The sequence below is a fragment of the Heliconius melpomene genome, chromosome 3, assembly GCF_056956725.1.
Source record: "Heliconius melpomene rosina isolate 202511_hmr_F chromosome 3, ASM5695672v1, whole genome shotgun sequence".
Classification (NCBI taxonomy): Eukaryota; Metazoa; Arthropoda; class Insecta; order Lepidoptera; family Nymphalidae; genus Heliconius; species Heliconius melpomene.
Window position 1 is genome coordinate 711664 of NC_140391.1, and position 13759 is coordinate 725422.

The 13759-nt window shown below is 32.1% G+C and overlaps 1 protein-coding gene across 1 annotated transcript; it reads left to right on the top strand.

The window, feature by feature from the left end:
- Positions 1 to 2050: 2050 nt before the first annotated feature.
- LOC146539763 (uncharacterized) lies at positions 2051 to 13683 on the top strand. Its single transcript, XM_085207219.1, has 7 exons — positions 2051 to 2368; positions 2468 to 2629; positions 3052 to 3284; positions 8238 to 8898; positions 9469 to 9680; positions 10638 to 10898; positions 11327 to 13683. The coding sequence occupies exons 1-7, from the start codon at positions 2307 to 2309 to the stop codon at positions 11686 to 11688; spliced, it is 1953 nt and encodes a 650-aa protein (XP_085063345.1). The 5' UTR covers positions 2051 to 2306; the 3' UTR covers positions 11689 to 13683.
- Positions 13684 to 13759: the final 76 nt, after the last annotated feature.

The following is a 13759-nucleotide window of genomic DNA, read 5'->3' on the forward strand; positions in this document are numbered from 1 at the left end:
ATTATAATTCGTCACAATAAAAGATTAAATAATAAATTGGGAACCACTCATACATACACTTATTGATGTACCTATGCAAAGTTAATATAAGTTATAAATACAATTTATTAAAGGTAAAAAGTCGTATGGAGATCGTATGCAAATTAATCATTATAATAAAATTGTTATTAGCCTACCCTGCTACCATACATTACAAGTAAAAAAGTATCATTTTTTTAAATATGCTCCTGATATAAAAATAAGAGCAAAGTACCCAGTTTGTTTCAATGCTCTTATTTATAATGAATGACTGCACAAATCTAAAACCACTTTTTGACGGAGGTCAATTGTTATTAAGAGGTCAAGTATGCTAATTCGATTATAATAAAAATCGACTTGGATTAAATCTCTTTTTTTAATAAGTAGATTATAGGTACAGAAGTAATTTTCCTTCAGTATGTACAATACTTTATAAACTTATCTTGTTTTCTACAACGAAACATGAAATTTTATAAACATTCTTAAACTAGTATGAGATCATTGTGGCTCAGCTTAGCGGCACAGCGTTTGACTGTAAGCGCGACTGTCATAGGTTCGATAGCACATGGGGTAAAAGTTATTTTTATTCGCTCGCTCTGTTGACTAGACAAAGCGCGACGTTGAGTTCTGCCAATTAGGACAGAATTAATTGAAAAGTGAGAATCGGAGTGTTTTAACTCTAGGCTCCCTCTACTTACCCTGCTATATACTATATACAGCGTGAAGCATAAAAAAAGTTAAATGTAAAAATTAGAACAATCACGGCTAGCTGACGTCCCAAGTCTTCCACGATAGTGTAATTTCATATAATAATAGACCCTCACAGTCATAATGCCTCGGGAGATTATCTTTCCTACCTGTAATCCACTTTACCTCGTAGTTGGTACATACTACGCAGTAACTGTATAGTAGGAGTACTTTACAAATCACAATGGAGTTATATAATGGGAAAGAAATAAGTCACGAACTAAATGTTGAATACCTGGTTCTTATTATTGTTAAGATTCGTTTTATCGCAATTTTTTTTGGTTTCAAAGAAATTAAGTGTCAGAACACTTCGGCAGATACTGTCTATTTAAAAAACAATCTTTGAAATACGAGTGCTCAATCATCGAGGAAAGTAAACAGCATAGTATTCTGAATCGTAGTAAACTCTTAATTTTATTACAAGCGGGAAAGGCAGAGAGAACAGCGCCAAGAGCTACGCTGAACTAAACTGTGGTTAACACAATTTGTAATATTTCAATTTCAATTTGTAATTTACATTGAACCTTAGCCAATAAAATTATTTAAAAAATTGTAATATACATTTTAATTTAATTATTCCTATGTCATCAAAATATAAACATTTTTAGAGTACTTTTATTCACATATTTTTTTCTATTTGTAATAAATTTACAATTAAACAAAAAAAATATTAATATAAAGACGCTAATAAAGTATTTCACAAAAAAATGGCAAGTAAACTCAGTACAAAACCAAAAAAAATCTGTTTATGTTTTTACTTCATATTCAATAATAATATTCCACCAACGCACCAATAGAAGCACATTAAATTATAATTTAATACGAACTTGATACCATTTTATAACACATTAATTCAACATGTGGGATGACGAATTTACCAATAAAGACAGGGCGCGTGCTTACGAAATCCTACCTAATATGGTAACCTTCGAACTCTCAATTATTCTTTATTATCCAATTAAACACTTTCTACACGGTGAATGCCGATACACCTACACGAACAATTTATATCTATTGGGTTGGGGCCATTTATAGTTCAGTTACAATTTAAATTTGAAGTTTAAATATCGCCCCGTTCCACGCTTACTTGAATTTGTCAAACGTTAATAAAACTTTATGAATAATTAAAATTTTTACATTGTTTTACACGAATATATATAAAACTTTATAAAATTGTATATATTTGTATTTTTTTAATTAATATTTTACGTAAATATATAAATACAAATACTTAGAAAGTGAACACATGAAACGGAACGCGCCACTGCCAAACATAAACAAAGAAATGAAGAGCGTGACTGACGTTAATTTGAAAAGTTAACAAAAAACAAACGACGGACAATACGAGCACTGTGTTTTCGATAAACTAATAGATTATGATTATTATATTAGATATTAATAATAAAAAGATAATATTTGACATTGGGCTTAAATAATCTATAAATAAAAGTGATAGCGCAGGAAATCCCGGAGGAAATGAAGACATACAAGTCGCGGGCTCGCCGACTCGACTTTTAATTTAGTTTCTATTCGCGAAAACCATGGGAACGACGTACCGGGAGCTTTTTAAGTTGTACGATTTAATACAGAACGGCGATGCTCGGTAATTCACTTCTTCATAAATACACGGTGGATTTAAATATTTATTAACATTGGAATAAGAAAAAAAATGTTTAAATATATTATTTCTTACTTAATACAGGGCCGTCGAGAATTTTTTACAGGACTCCACCGTAGATTTAAATATGATTTTACCATGTAAAGGTATTGGAGTTTTACATTTAGCTGTTGGAATAGAACCTTTGGATAAATCTAGAAGATGCACTGAACTTATTTTAAAGTATGGAGGAGATCCTAACTTAAGGTAATTTTTTATATGCATTATTTAATTTTGTTTATATATTAATGATTTAGACGCAAATACTGCAACTTGAATTTTTACCACAGGGAACAGTAATAACTAATATTTATCTTTATATTATTGCATAATTAAGTGATTATATTATTTTATAATACTATTACATGTATTATAATACCTCGCTTATAAATATTAGTACAATATTTAACATTACTTCCATATTTAGAACCGTGTCTTCCAAATATTGTACTGAAAGAAGATTACTTTATTAATTTCTGTATGGCTCAATTCATATTCTTTCTAATTTAAAAAACTTGCTAGTTAAAAAAGTAAAACATTATTAAAATTTAAATAAAAGCTTATATAACATCAATTAAAGCATTATTTAAAATATAAATGAAAGCTTATATATTTCTTTTTTATTTTAGTAATGATGAAGGTATAACCCCCGTACATATAGCGGCAATATGGGGTAAAGTAGACAATTTAAAACTTCTGATAGGTTGTGGTGGAGACCCATGTAGACAGGACTCTGATGGCATATCAGCTTTCAACTATGCTGTAAGGGAAGAGCAGTGGGACGTCTATGACTATTTACATAATGTTATTGATGAAAGTGATGACTCTATAGGATCAGAATGTGCTTATACTTTAGATTTGGGTAAGTTCTTTCATCTCTTTGTCTATTTTTGTGTTAAGTACAATTTTGAGTGACACTATTCTAAACTTATCAATTTCACCTGAACGTGTTCGTAAACTATGTTGTATGGAAGTCAATTACGCTCTATGTTTCTATACCAGAGCAAGGAAATTAATTATAACCCATAACCTGTCACATTTATTATCACACTGTTATGCCCCCTGCACCTTGGCTGGCTTTAACTAATTAACATAATATTAAGAAACAAGATGAACTAATGTGCAAAAGGAAACAATGTAAATGCCACACCTTTACAACACTATTATCCTGTTTCTCACTGCTGATGTATTACACAATATTTTTTTGCCAAATATCCATTTTAGAATTGCATAATAATAAACAACTTGGTAACTTCCTTTGAAACTACACTTGAATAGAAAGGCCATTTCCTTCCTTTAGACATTTAGAAATGTTTGTATAGTATAAAAGTCTAAGTGAACTTGATGGTTTTGGTTGATAAATGTGGCTTCAAATCCCATTTCAAATAAAAATTATAAGGCTGAAAAGTTTATTTGGTTAAATGATCTAATCTCAGAAATTGCTGGCTTAAATAAAAAATATTCTTTTTGTGTTGGATATTCAATTTAATGAGAAAAGATATATTACAAAGATATATTATATATTACACAATATTAATATTTTGGATGTAGTGGTATTTAAAATGTGTCATGTGTCCTATAATTCTTAGTCATTTCAATTTGACGACAGGAGCGAAGACGCGGGTAAAAACTATATTTTGTATATTTTGGTAGATTAGTATATTTTGGTTTCCCATTCAAATTATACGAAGCTATATTACTAAGTTGAATAGTAATTAAAATATGTATATACAAATTAATTATAAACGTGTAAAATAACATCTAAAAGCTAATTAATTACTGTTGGATTTTCCTAAAAACATGAAGCCACATAAAAATATGATGCGAAAGTTTTTGGGTTTACTTTTGTGAAGATATCTCTGTGTTATCAAAGTAAAACACGTTTAAGCATGCAGTATGTGTAGTGAGTCATGATCGTATCTCATAATTTTGGGGTCAAAAGTGACCTTGTGTACTTGACTTACTATAAATAAGCTTAAAAATATAAAGCCGCATTTGTTTGGAGTGGAGTACGCTGAAAGAACCAGATATTTGGATTTTTGGCCACTCCATCTTTAGTTCCCGGTCCACGTAAGAACGGGTGTTATAAGTCTGTATGTCTGTCTGTAGCACCGTAGCTCCTGCATTAACGAAGCGATTTGAGTTGTTTTTTTTTAATCGAAAGCCTTGTTTATCGCGTGTATAAAACATGTCATTATTTTTTTATTGTATTTAATGCTAATTAAGGTTAGGTTAGTGTATTATGTTACAGTGAAGCTTTTAGTAATAAATATTATTGAAATGGTCTAGGTTCAAATACAACTACATCAACATTAATAAAAATCAGCTTCACGCTGTATCCCGCATACATCAGGGTAGGCAGAGGGAACCTAGCACTAAGACACTCCATTCCCCACTTCAACATATAGGGTATAATACTTTTTTTGCAAATCTCAGTTATTTCGAATATGTCTAACCAATTTCAAGAAACGTAATAACATGGTGCGTTATACATATCTATTTTTTCCCAAGCAGAAGTCGATCTAGCGTGCAAAATGTGCGCAATTTATCCTTTCACGCCGAGTGAAGTCGATCTTTGAGAAATTCGATATAAACATGATATAACCATATCCTATAAGGTAGCTCATGGGAAACGGAAATTTGCACCACATTTTTGCTATTACATATATAAATAATGTTATTTTAACATTATAAATGCCACTATGGCGCAATAAACGCAATAAGTTTAGGTTCAAATCGTTATCTATGTTTAATTATCTATATAGATTTTAAAACAGACCCCGGCGTTAAGTTGCGTCAACTAATAAACAAAGTCCGAAGTAACTTTTTAACTGACTTAAAAATAGGAGGTTATTAGTTTGACATATGTAGGTATATGATATTGTTGGAATAGGATAATATTTGAGTATGGTAATCTATTTAGTCTCCCAAGTACGTGCTAAGTCTGTATGTATGTTTGTTTATTCATAAACTTCTCTGAAACCTACCACCTACAAGTCATATCTTGTTAATATTTTTTTATTTAAATTGGCCATGTTACTACGTAGGGAACAGTTAATTTAAGGAAGAAGTTTTATCAAAATCGACGTGTGTCATATACCTACAATATAGGTCTCGTACGTAGCTAACTAGGTAATTGGGAGGTATTTGAAATCGATTTATATTTTTAAATTACTTCTTTTATATTATTGGTGTTTAATTCTCAATGAAACCTCGCACTTTGATTCTCAATAAAAACTTTCAAAATTTATAACATCAGTAGGTGTTTAAATACAAAGATTTATATACAGCGTGGGAAGGCTGGCCAATTTACTTCATGACTTGTTTACGCCTACACTACTACATAGTACAGTACTGCCGACGAGTCGTGGCCACCCTAAATTTAGACTCTCAACTTTAACGCATTGTGCACTTAGGAAGAATATAATATTTCTTCAGCCGAGGGTAAGCGTGGCGTTGAGTTCCGCCACTCAACACGCAATGCCTACAGAATTCGGTGGAAAGTAGGGAAAGGAGTGTCTTTACATTAGGTTCCCTCTGCCTACCCTGCTATGTGCGGGATAAGCGTGAAGCTGTTAAAAAATATATAATAAAACGTAAGAAAAATTCACATATTGATGTCAGTGTAGCCATCTATCAGGGCGCAGTCGTCTTCATTTAGGCCACGACTCGTCGAACGTACTATACGTTACGGTCGGCCGCGCTCCCTTTCTAAGATTAAACGGAAATGCCACCGCGAAGTCTTAATGTGTGTGTTGTTTAAGTAATAATAGGTAGGTACAATATGTACTGGTATTGCAAATTTTGTAATAGTTAAATATTTATTCCTACAATAAATATGAAATAAGTTTAGAAAAATCTCTTACTGGAATAAATAAAATAATTGCACTTTTTAAAAAAAAAACCAGTTTAACATAAGTTGCGGTCAATTGTGGCGCAGGCGCAGGTTCGTAAACGCGACAGGTTACGAGTTCGATTCCTATCCGACGAACCGGGTTGAGTTCCCCACTCCAAACACAATGCCTTCAGAATTCGGCGGAAAGTGGAGTACGAAAGTATTTCAATGGGAACGGAGTGTTTTATCGCTAAGTTCCCAGGTTCCCTCTGTGTACCCTGCTATGTGCGGGATACATCATGAAGCCAAAAAATTATATCGTATAACGCTTTTAAAAATTATATGTGTGTATATTAACAACATCTGCTCTCCGTAACTTAATTGGTAGTACTGCGTTATAGTGGTTTCAATGGGCGACAGCTGCACAGTGCAGACTGGAGATACACCTGCACAGCATCCACGAGCCAGTTTGGTTAAGCACCTGCTGTAATACTTTTGTTTTATTTTACTTTTGTTTTTGCTAAATTTTTGTACTAGCAAGATCAAATCTTATTATTTAATTTATCTCTTATAGCTACCGTTGAGAATCTACTATTCTATTACTAATAGTATCAATTATAACAGATATATTTTTATGAAATTTTCTTAATGACGGAACTTAAGGTCGCGCTTTGCCTCGTTACTAGAGCCAAAAAAAGAAAATATTAAATATTTCTTTCCCCAAGTGGGAATTGAATCCACAACCGTCGCATTTACAGTCGCTCGCTTACACCCCTGACCACAACGGCCTCAAAATACTGTTAGTTTATCAATATCTTCAAGTGATTTATCAAGATAGAGTACTGAGTATACCGACGCAGTACACACATATAAACGCACAAGCGCTTTGTCCATTACATTGAAACTACATAACATTAGTAGTATTTATCAACATTACGCTACATAATGAAATCGTCGTGGCGCCGCCGCAGGGCCTTTGACTGTAAGCGTGACCGTTGCGAGTTCGATTCCTACTGCAAATTAACACGTAATGTAGTATCACGAACAATGAAGAGCGGAGTGTTTTAACACTAGGTTCCCTCTGCCTACTCTGCTATATGCGAGATACCGCTTCAAACTATTTAAAGTTTTTTCGTTATGCAATATTTAAACAGTAAAATAGAACGTGGTAACAAGGAAACAAAAGGACCGGAAGTTTCATACAAATGACACACTATATTTGGACAGTTTAAATTTTTCTATTACATCCGCCATCCGTGCAATTACTTACGTATTCAACTCGTTGCTTAAACAATGATGAGCGTGTTTCCTTTTTGTCGTATTTTAAATACAGAATTTATTACTATTTTCTATATAATTAATTATAGCAATGACGCCAAAAGTTGACTGACCTCGTGGATCATGTAAAAACAAGAAAAAAAATTAGCAATCATGGTACAGCGGGTCGGCGTCTGACTGTGAGCGATGGTTGTGGGTTCAATTCCTTCTCGGAATAATGAATCAATTTTATTCCATCGCTCTAGTTATGCAAAGTGTGGCATTTGAGTTCCACCACTCAACAATCAACCGTAGTCCTTCGGGAGGGAATGATAAGTGTCTTGAAACTGGGTTCTCGCATAGCTTTCCTAATTTATGGATTACACCATCGTCCGTGCACTTACACGTTACTTTGTATTCACTTCGTTGCTTGAACAATCATAATCGTGCTTCCTTTTTGTTGTATTTGAAATACAAGAGTTATTACTATTTTCTATATATAGCAGTAATGCCCTAAGTTGACTGGCCATAAGTTAATAATAAATTATTAGTTTCTTAGCATAGATATATAACTTCCAGTAATATTGTTACCAGAGATAAAAATATTAATCTATAAATATATTGATTTATTTTAAAAAGCAATGTTACATTTAATAATTTAGATAATTACAATTATTAATATAATAATTATATTAAAAATACATTTTTTTATATTTTTTTCAGAACGTATACTAGTGACAACAGACCAAATGGTCGCCGAATACACAGTAAGAGACGAAGAGCCAGTAAACACTACGAATAGAAAATCTGAAATGACGCGCGACTGGTGTGATAAGAACACTTTAGTTATGAACAAGCTATATCCTACTATAATAGGAGATACGTACGTTCTAGACGACACTGACTGGAACACCACTAGTTTACCCAAAACATCGAATATATTAGACGAAACAAGCACAACGTTTAAGACTTGCAAATCACACAAAAGTTTGGAAATCAGTGGAATTCATCCTTTAGAAAATACTTTGGAATACAACAAAAGGATCAGCGTGTACGAAAATTTCTCGTTACCAGGTTCGCCTAACAGTATTGTACATAAGAACTATAAAAGTAAAACGTGTTTGAAGAAAAATAAGGAAAATATAGAACGTTCTAGAATTGATCTAGATAAAGCCTTGGCAGTCGTTCAGAATAGGACTAACGAGTGGCTATCGTCTTGTAGTGATTTAGAGGAGTGTTTGGACACTAGACGGTCAAGTAGTGGTGTCAGTAGTAATTTTTCGGGGTCGATCATATTGGCGAACGTTCAAGAGGAATATAAATACAAAGATAAAGAGGAAGACGTAGTGTTGATAGAGCGGAGACTGCGTGTTTCTTCTGTTGTGTAAGTTTTTTTTTCTTTATATCTCAAGAATTGGATTGAATTTTATTCATTTTTTTATTTAATTGAATTCGGTGGAAAATATACAAAAGATCCCTAAAACTAAACAAAATCTTTACTTCTTTCATTAACTAGAGTAGGCAGTGTAAAAATAATATTAAAACACAGCATTCCCTACACAATTTTCAAGACATTACATGTCTACTAACGAGGACAGTCGTGGCGCAGGGACGGGAACACGTTTGCGTTGTGGGTGCGAGTCCCACTCGAGGAAATTGGTTATTTATTTTCATTTCCTCGCTCTATTAACAATGCAAAGCGCAGCGTTGAGTACCACCACTCAACACACAATGTCTCCAAAGTTAGACGGAAAGTGGAAGACGAAAGTGTTTTAGTGGGAACGGAGTATCTTACCACTAGGTTCCCAGCCCTTCCATGCTATGTGTAGAATACGGCGTGACGCTAAAACAAAAAAAACATATCTATCACCAGAGCTAATAAATAAATCCTGGGAAATCAATCTCCCAACCGACAATTTACATATTAAAATCTATATAAAATATTTTCCCACAGCTTACCTCTCGAAGAAAGTTCTCTAAACGACTCTTCAATGTCGCTCTCTTCACTTCCGCCTTCAGTAGAGTATGATGCACAGACGCTTAGAAACGAGCTGATAGCTCTGGGCTGTAACCCTGGACCTATAATGGAGAACACTAAGCATTTGTACTTGAAGAAGTTACACTCATTGAAGAAACAGAGTGTTGTTGTTACGGCGGGGGGGAAATGTGAGTACTATTTTTGATTCTTAAAAAAAAATCAGCTTCACGCTGTATCCCGCACACAGCAGGGTAGGCAGAGAGAACCTAGTGTTAAGACACTCCGTTCACCACTTTCCGCCAAATTCTAGGGGCATTCCGGGTTGAGCGGCGGAACTCAAACCCATACTTAAAGAAATTAATCAAGATTCGTCAACAGTTTACGTAGGATTTTTTTTATCCATACTGTATTACGTGTGACGCAGAACGAATACAAACCAATAACGTAAACACCTCCTAATACTAAAGTAGTAAAACCTTCTTTCTTTCCTATTTGTGGAATAACACTTTAAAAATATTTAATAAATAGCATTTTCTCTTCCCAAATGATAGAGAACTATCATTAGTACTTAGAAAAGTAATTATCTTTGGGTAGCGGAAATTTGTAAAAATCTCTCTAATAGAGACTTCAACATAAATAAATTGTAACAAGAATATAAGAGCTCGGCTTAGTGGCCAGAGCGCTTGGACGGTTTCCAAGAGACGCGGCTTCAGATCCCGCAACGATTCCTAAATAAGTAGTAAAAACTTCATAGGTCATCATATCCGTAAAAAATATCAAATGTCTTTTACATTATAAATTAAATTGTCATTGTTTTTACATTTCTTTTCATTATTTACACGTGTTTTTTGAAAAATTATACAATGGTATATTTTAAATTATCAAGATGTCTATTAAAGTCGTTTCGTAGAGGTGACTTGTTCATTTTTTTATGTTACATATAATAATACTAACATAGTAGTTGTAAAATGTAATTTTATTCATATAATTGATGAAAATTACAAAAAAATCTGTTAATTTATTTAAAGTAGAGAAGGTTGATGAGGAAGGGAAGATTTTTTTATTTGAAATAAAAAAAAACACTTTGTTAATATAATACGCATAATTTTTTAATAGATAAGTATTTATTTTCTTTGAATTTTCAGGTTATTCAAAAGAACTACATAAATCACTACAAACAGACGAATGGATGGGAAATCTCACACCCTATATAGAATTACAAGATATGATAAAGAATGATTTCTCGCAAAACAATAAAATATGGCGAGAGGGTAACTCTAAGAAATCTTTCACGTACTTACTTCTAGACCCTCGTATAACTAACAACTTGCCCGCACGAGCTGGAAAAAATAATAAATTGAATACTTGGATCACATTCGTCGATTCTATATTTTATGTTGGAAAAGGTAAGGCTTCTTTTTATATTTTAAAATTTTCAAACGAAATGTTCGAACTTCCACGTGGATGTATATCATAATATGTTACGGAGATGCAATTTCATTTTGCACATTCAAAAATAAGGGGGGCACTTTGAAAAATCTATTAAATAAGTGGTCAGTTAAATAAATGTGAGGTTGTGTGGTTGTGTTGTGTAAGTATTGCGTTGATTTAACATCACTTCACCGCCGTTACCTACATACCTCGATTTCATGAATGAGGCATTGACTGACTTTTTCTTTTTTGGGAATACCTATTTTTTTATTTGCGGCGTTGTGTTCCACCGCTCAACAACAAAAAACACTATGTTCCCAGGCTCCCACTGCCTACCTTCTATGTACGGGATACTGCGTGAAGATTGATGATGATGATAATAATAGTTATATATATGTTATAGGCAAACGCTCCCGCCCATACGCCCACCTGTACCAAGCGCTGAACCTATGGAAGAAAAACTTCAAAACATCAAGAGACGAAAAAGTCCAAACAATATTAGACATTTGGTCGGAAAATCTAGGCGTAGTCTGCCTCCACGTATTCCAAAACGTAATCCCGGTAGAGGCCTACACCCACGAGGCCTCAATTATAGATGCTATAGGTATAAAAAACTTGAAAAATATAAAAACTGGTAACTATTATGGTGTGGCGGAGACTTGGAATGGTCCTAAACGGAGAATGTTTGGTTTGTATTTACTTTATAAGGCCATGTTGATATTTTTGAGTGAGGGCGAGAGGCAATTGGGACCTGATGATATATGAATTTTGTATTTTTTTGGAACCAATAATTCTTCCTAATTATCTAATATTTTGAATTATTGGCAAAAATTTTTGGACGTTTATGGTGATATTTTTTTAGAACATAAGACTTGATAAATATTTTTAATTTGTATTACTTTTACAAATTAATATGTTGTTGATCAATAACATTGTAAGGGATTCTATTCCCACAAATTTATTTCGGAGAATAAATTGTTTCCATTTTTTTGCTCCATTTCTATAAGATAGATGGTTAAATAAAAACTTCAAAGAATGAAGGTTTGAAATTGACTAAGGTTAGATGAAAAAATAACCAATTAAATTAAAATATTTATAAACAAAAACCAATTTCTATAAATAACTTGGTATATTATGCTATATATGTTTATTTTATGATAAGACAAACCAATAGACGTACCTATTTAAAGTTTAGGGATAATTATTTAAAATGAAATTAATATTAATTACAAAATGCACTGAATATATAGACTGTATATAATGTATTGTTTTAAATTATTAAGTAATTGCACTTTTTACTTAAGAGAAAAATTGTTTTAAATTTAAATTGTCTATCTCTTACTTATAACAGTACTTCTTCCAAATTTAAAACTTTGTTAATGGATGCCTTCAGTATAGAATAAAACTAATATTATATATTAAAATAAAACTGTATTTAAATCCGTTAAGCAGTATCTTAGCTGAGCGTGCGAGCGACACGCACGGACAAACATATAAAAAAACAATTTAAATCATTGTTTTGAGTTCTATTGCATTGATACAGTCATGTTCCCAATAATAGATTTTCTCATAAATCTGCCATGTACTTCTGTACATGTTACAATTTTATATGACTTTCACAAAATATAGGTGCTTTTTAAACCTACCTCAGTAATATCTTCCAAAAAATCTATATACTTTTAGTAATTTCTGTGTTTTTTTTAATATTGTTCAATTTAAAAATGTCAAACTGTTAGTTTTTTATCATTACATTTCATATGCATTGTTTATAAATAATTATAAACTATAAATAATACTATTTCTTTAGTTTAGAATTTAAAATATTGTGTTTACTTCAAACTCAATTATTTCGCTTGAAACTAACAAAGCCTTTTTATAATTGCTTGCTTTGAATATGTTATTGAACATAAATGAACTACTAAACAATATTATTTAGATATCTTTTTTAATTGTTTTACCATTCTGTAATTGTCTATAGTACGGTTCACAAGGCGTGACCGCCCTGAAGTTAGGTTTTCTGAATTTTTGCGCATTGTCCATTCACACATGCACATTGAACCACCCAACTTCAGGGCGGCCACGACTTGCTGACCTTACAGTACCGTTTCTTGCCAAAATAATTTTTGTACCTTAATATATTTTTAACGAACACTGCGATTGTCGACAGCCAAAGAAAAAACATTTTTAATAAATTTGATGATGTTTTAGTTTTTTTTACTTATATTATTATTGATGTTGTTAGGTTAGGTTAGTAACTTATGTATCTTGTGGAAATGTGTTTGTATTTTTAGACTGTTCTGATTTCATTTAAATATTGCATCAATTTGATGGAATTCATTTTTATGTTAACAATCTGTGACTATAATATTAGAATACCATAATTAATATTGAATCTGTAATTTTAATAACATAAATATCAAGACTATAAATTATGCATACAAATAAATGTCAAAAAAATGTTTTAAGTAAGTTACCTTTTTTAAAACTTTACATTTTGTAGTATTTATTACATTAGATCTCTGATTTATTTATCTTGTATTATTTGTAACATTTGTGACACTGACACGTGACACCGTAACTTTCGTGATACTATGACACGTGACACCGTGACATTCGTGTCATTGTAAAATCTGTGACACTGTATCTAAATGTTCCTAGTCATTGTTAGTTTAAGTGCATAATATTTTGTAATGCTTTATTTAGTAAAGAGAAATGTACTATAACTTAGATTTTAAGAAAATATAACTTTTTTCAACTAAATTTGTTTATTTTTAAATCAGCTTCACGCTGTATCTCGTACATGGTAGGATAACCACAGGGAACCTAATGTTAAGGC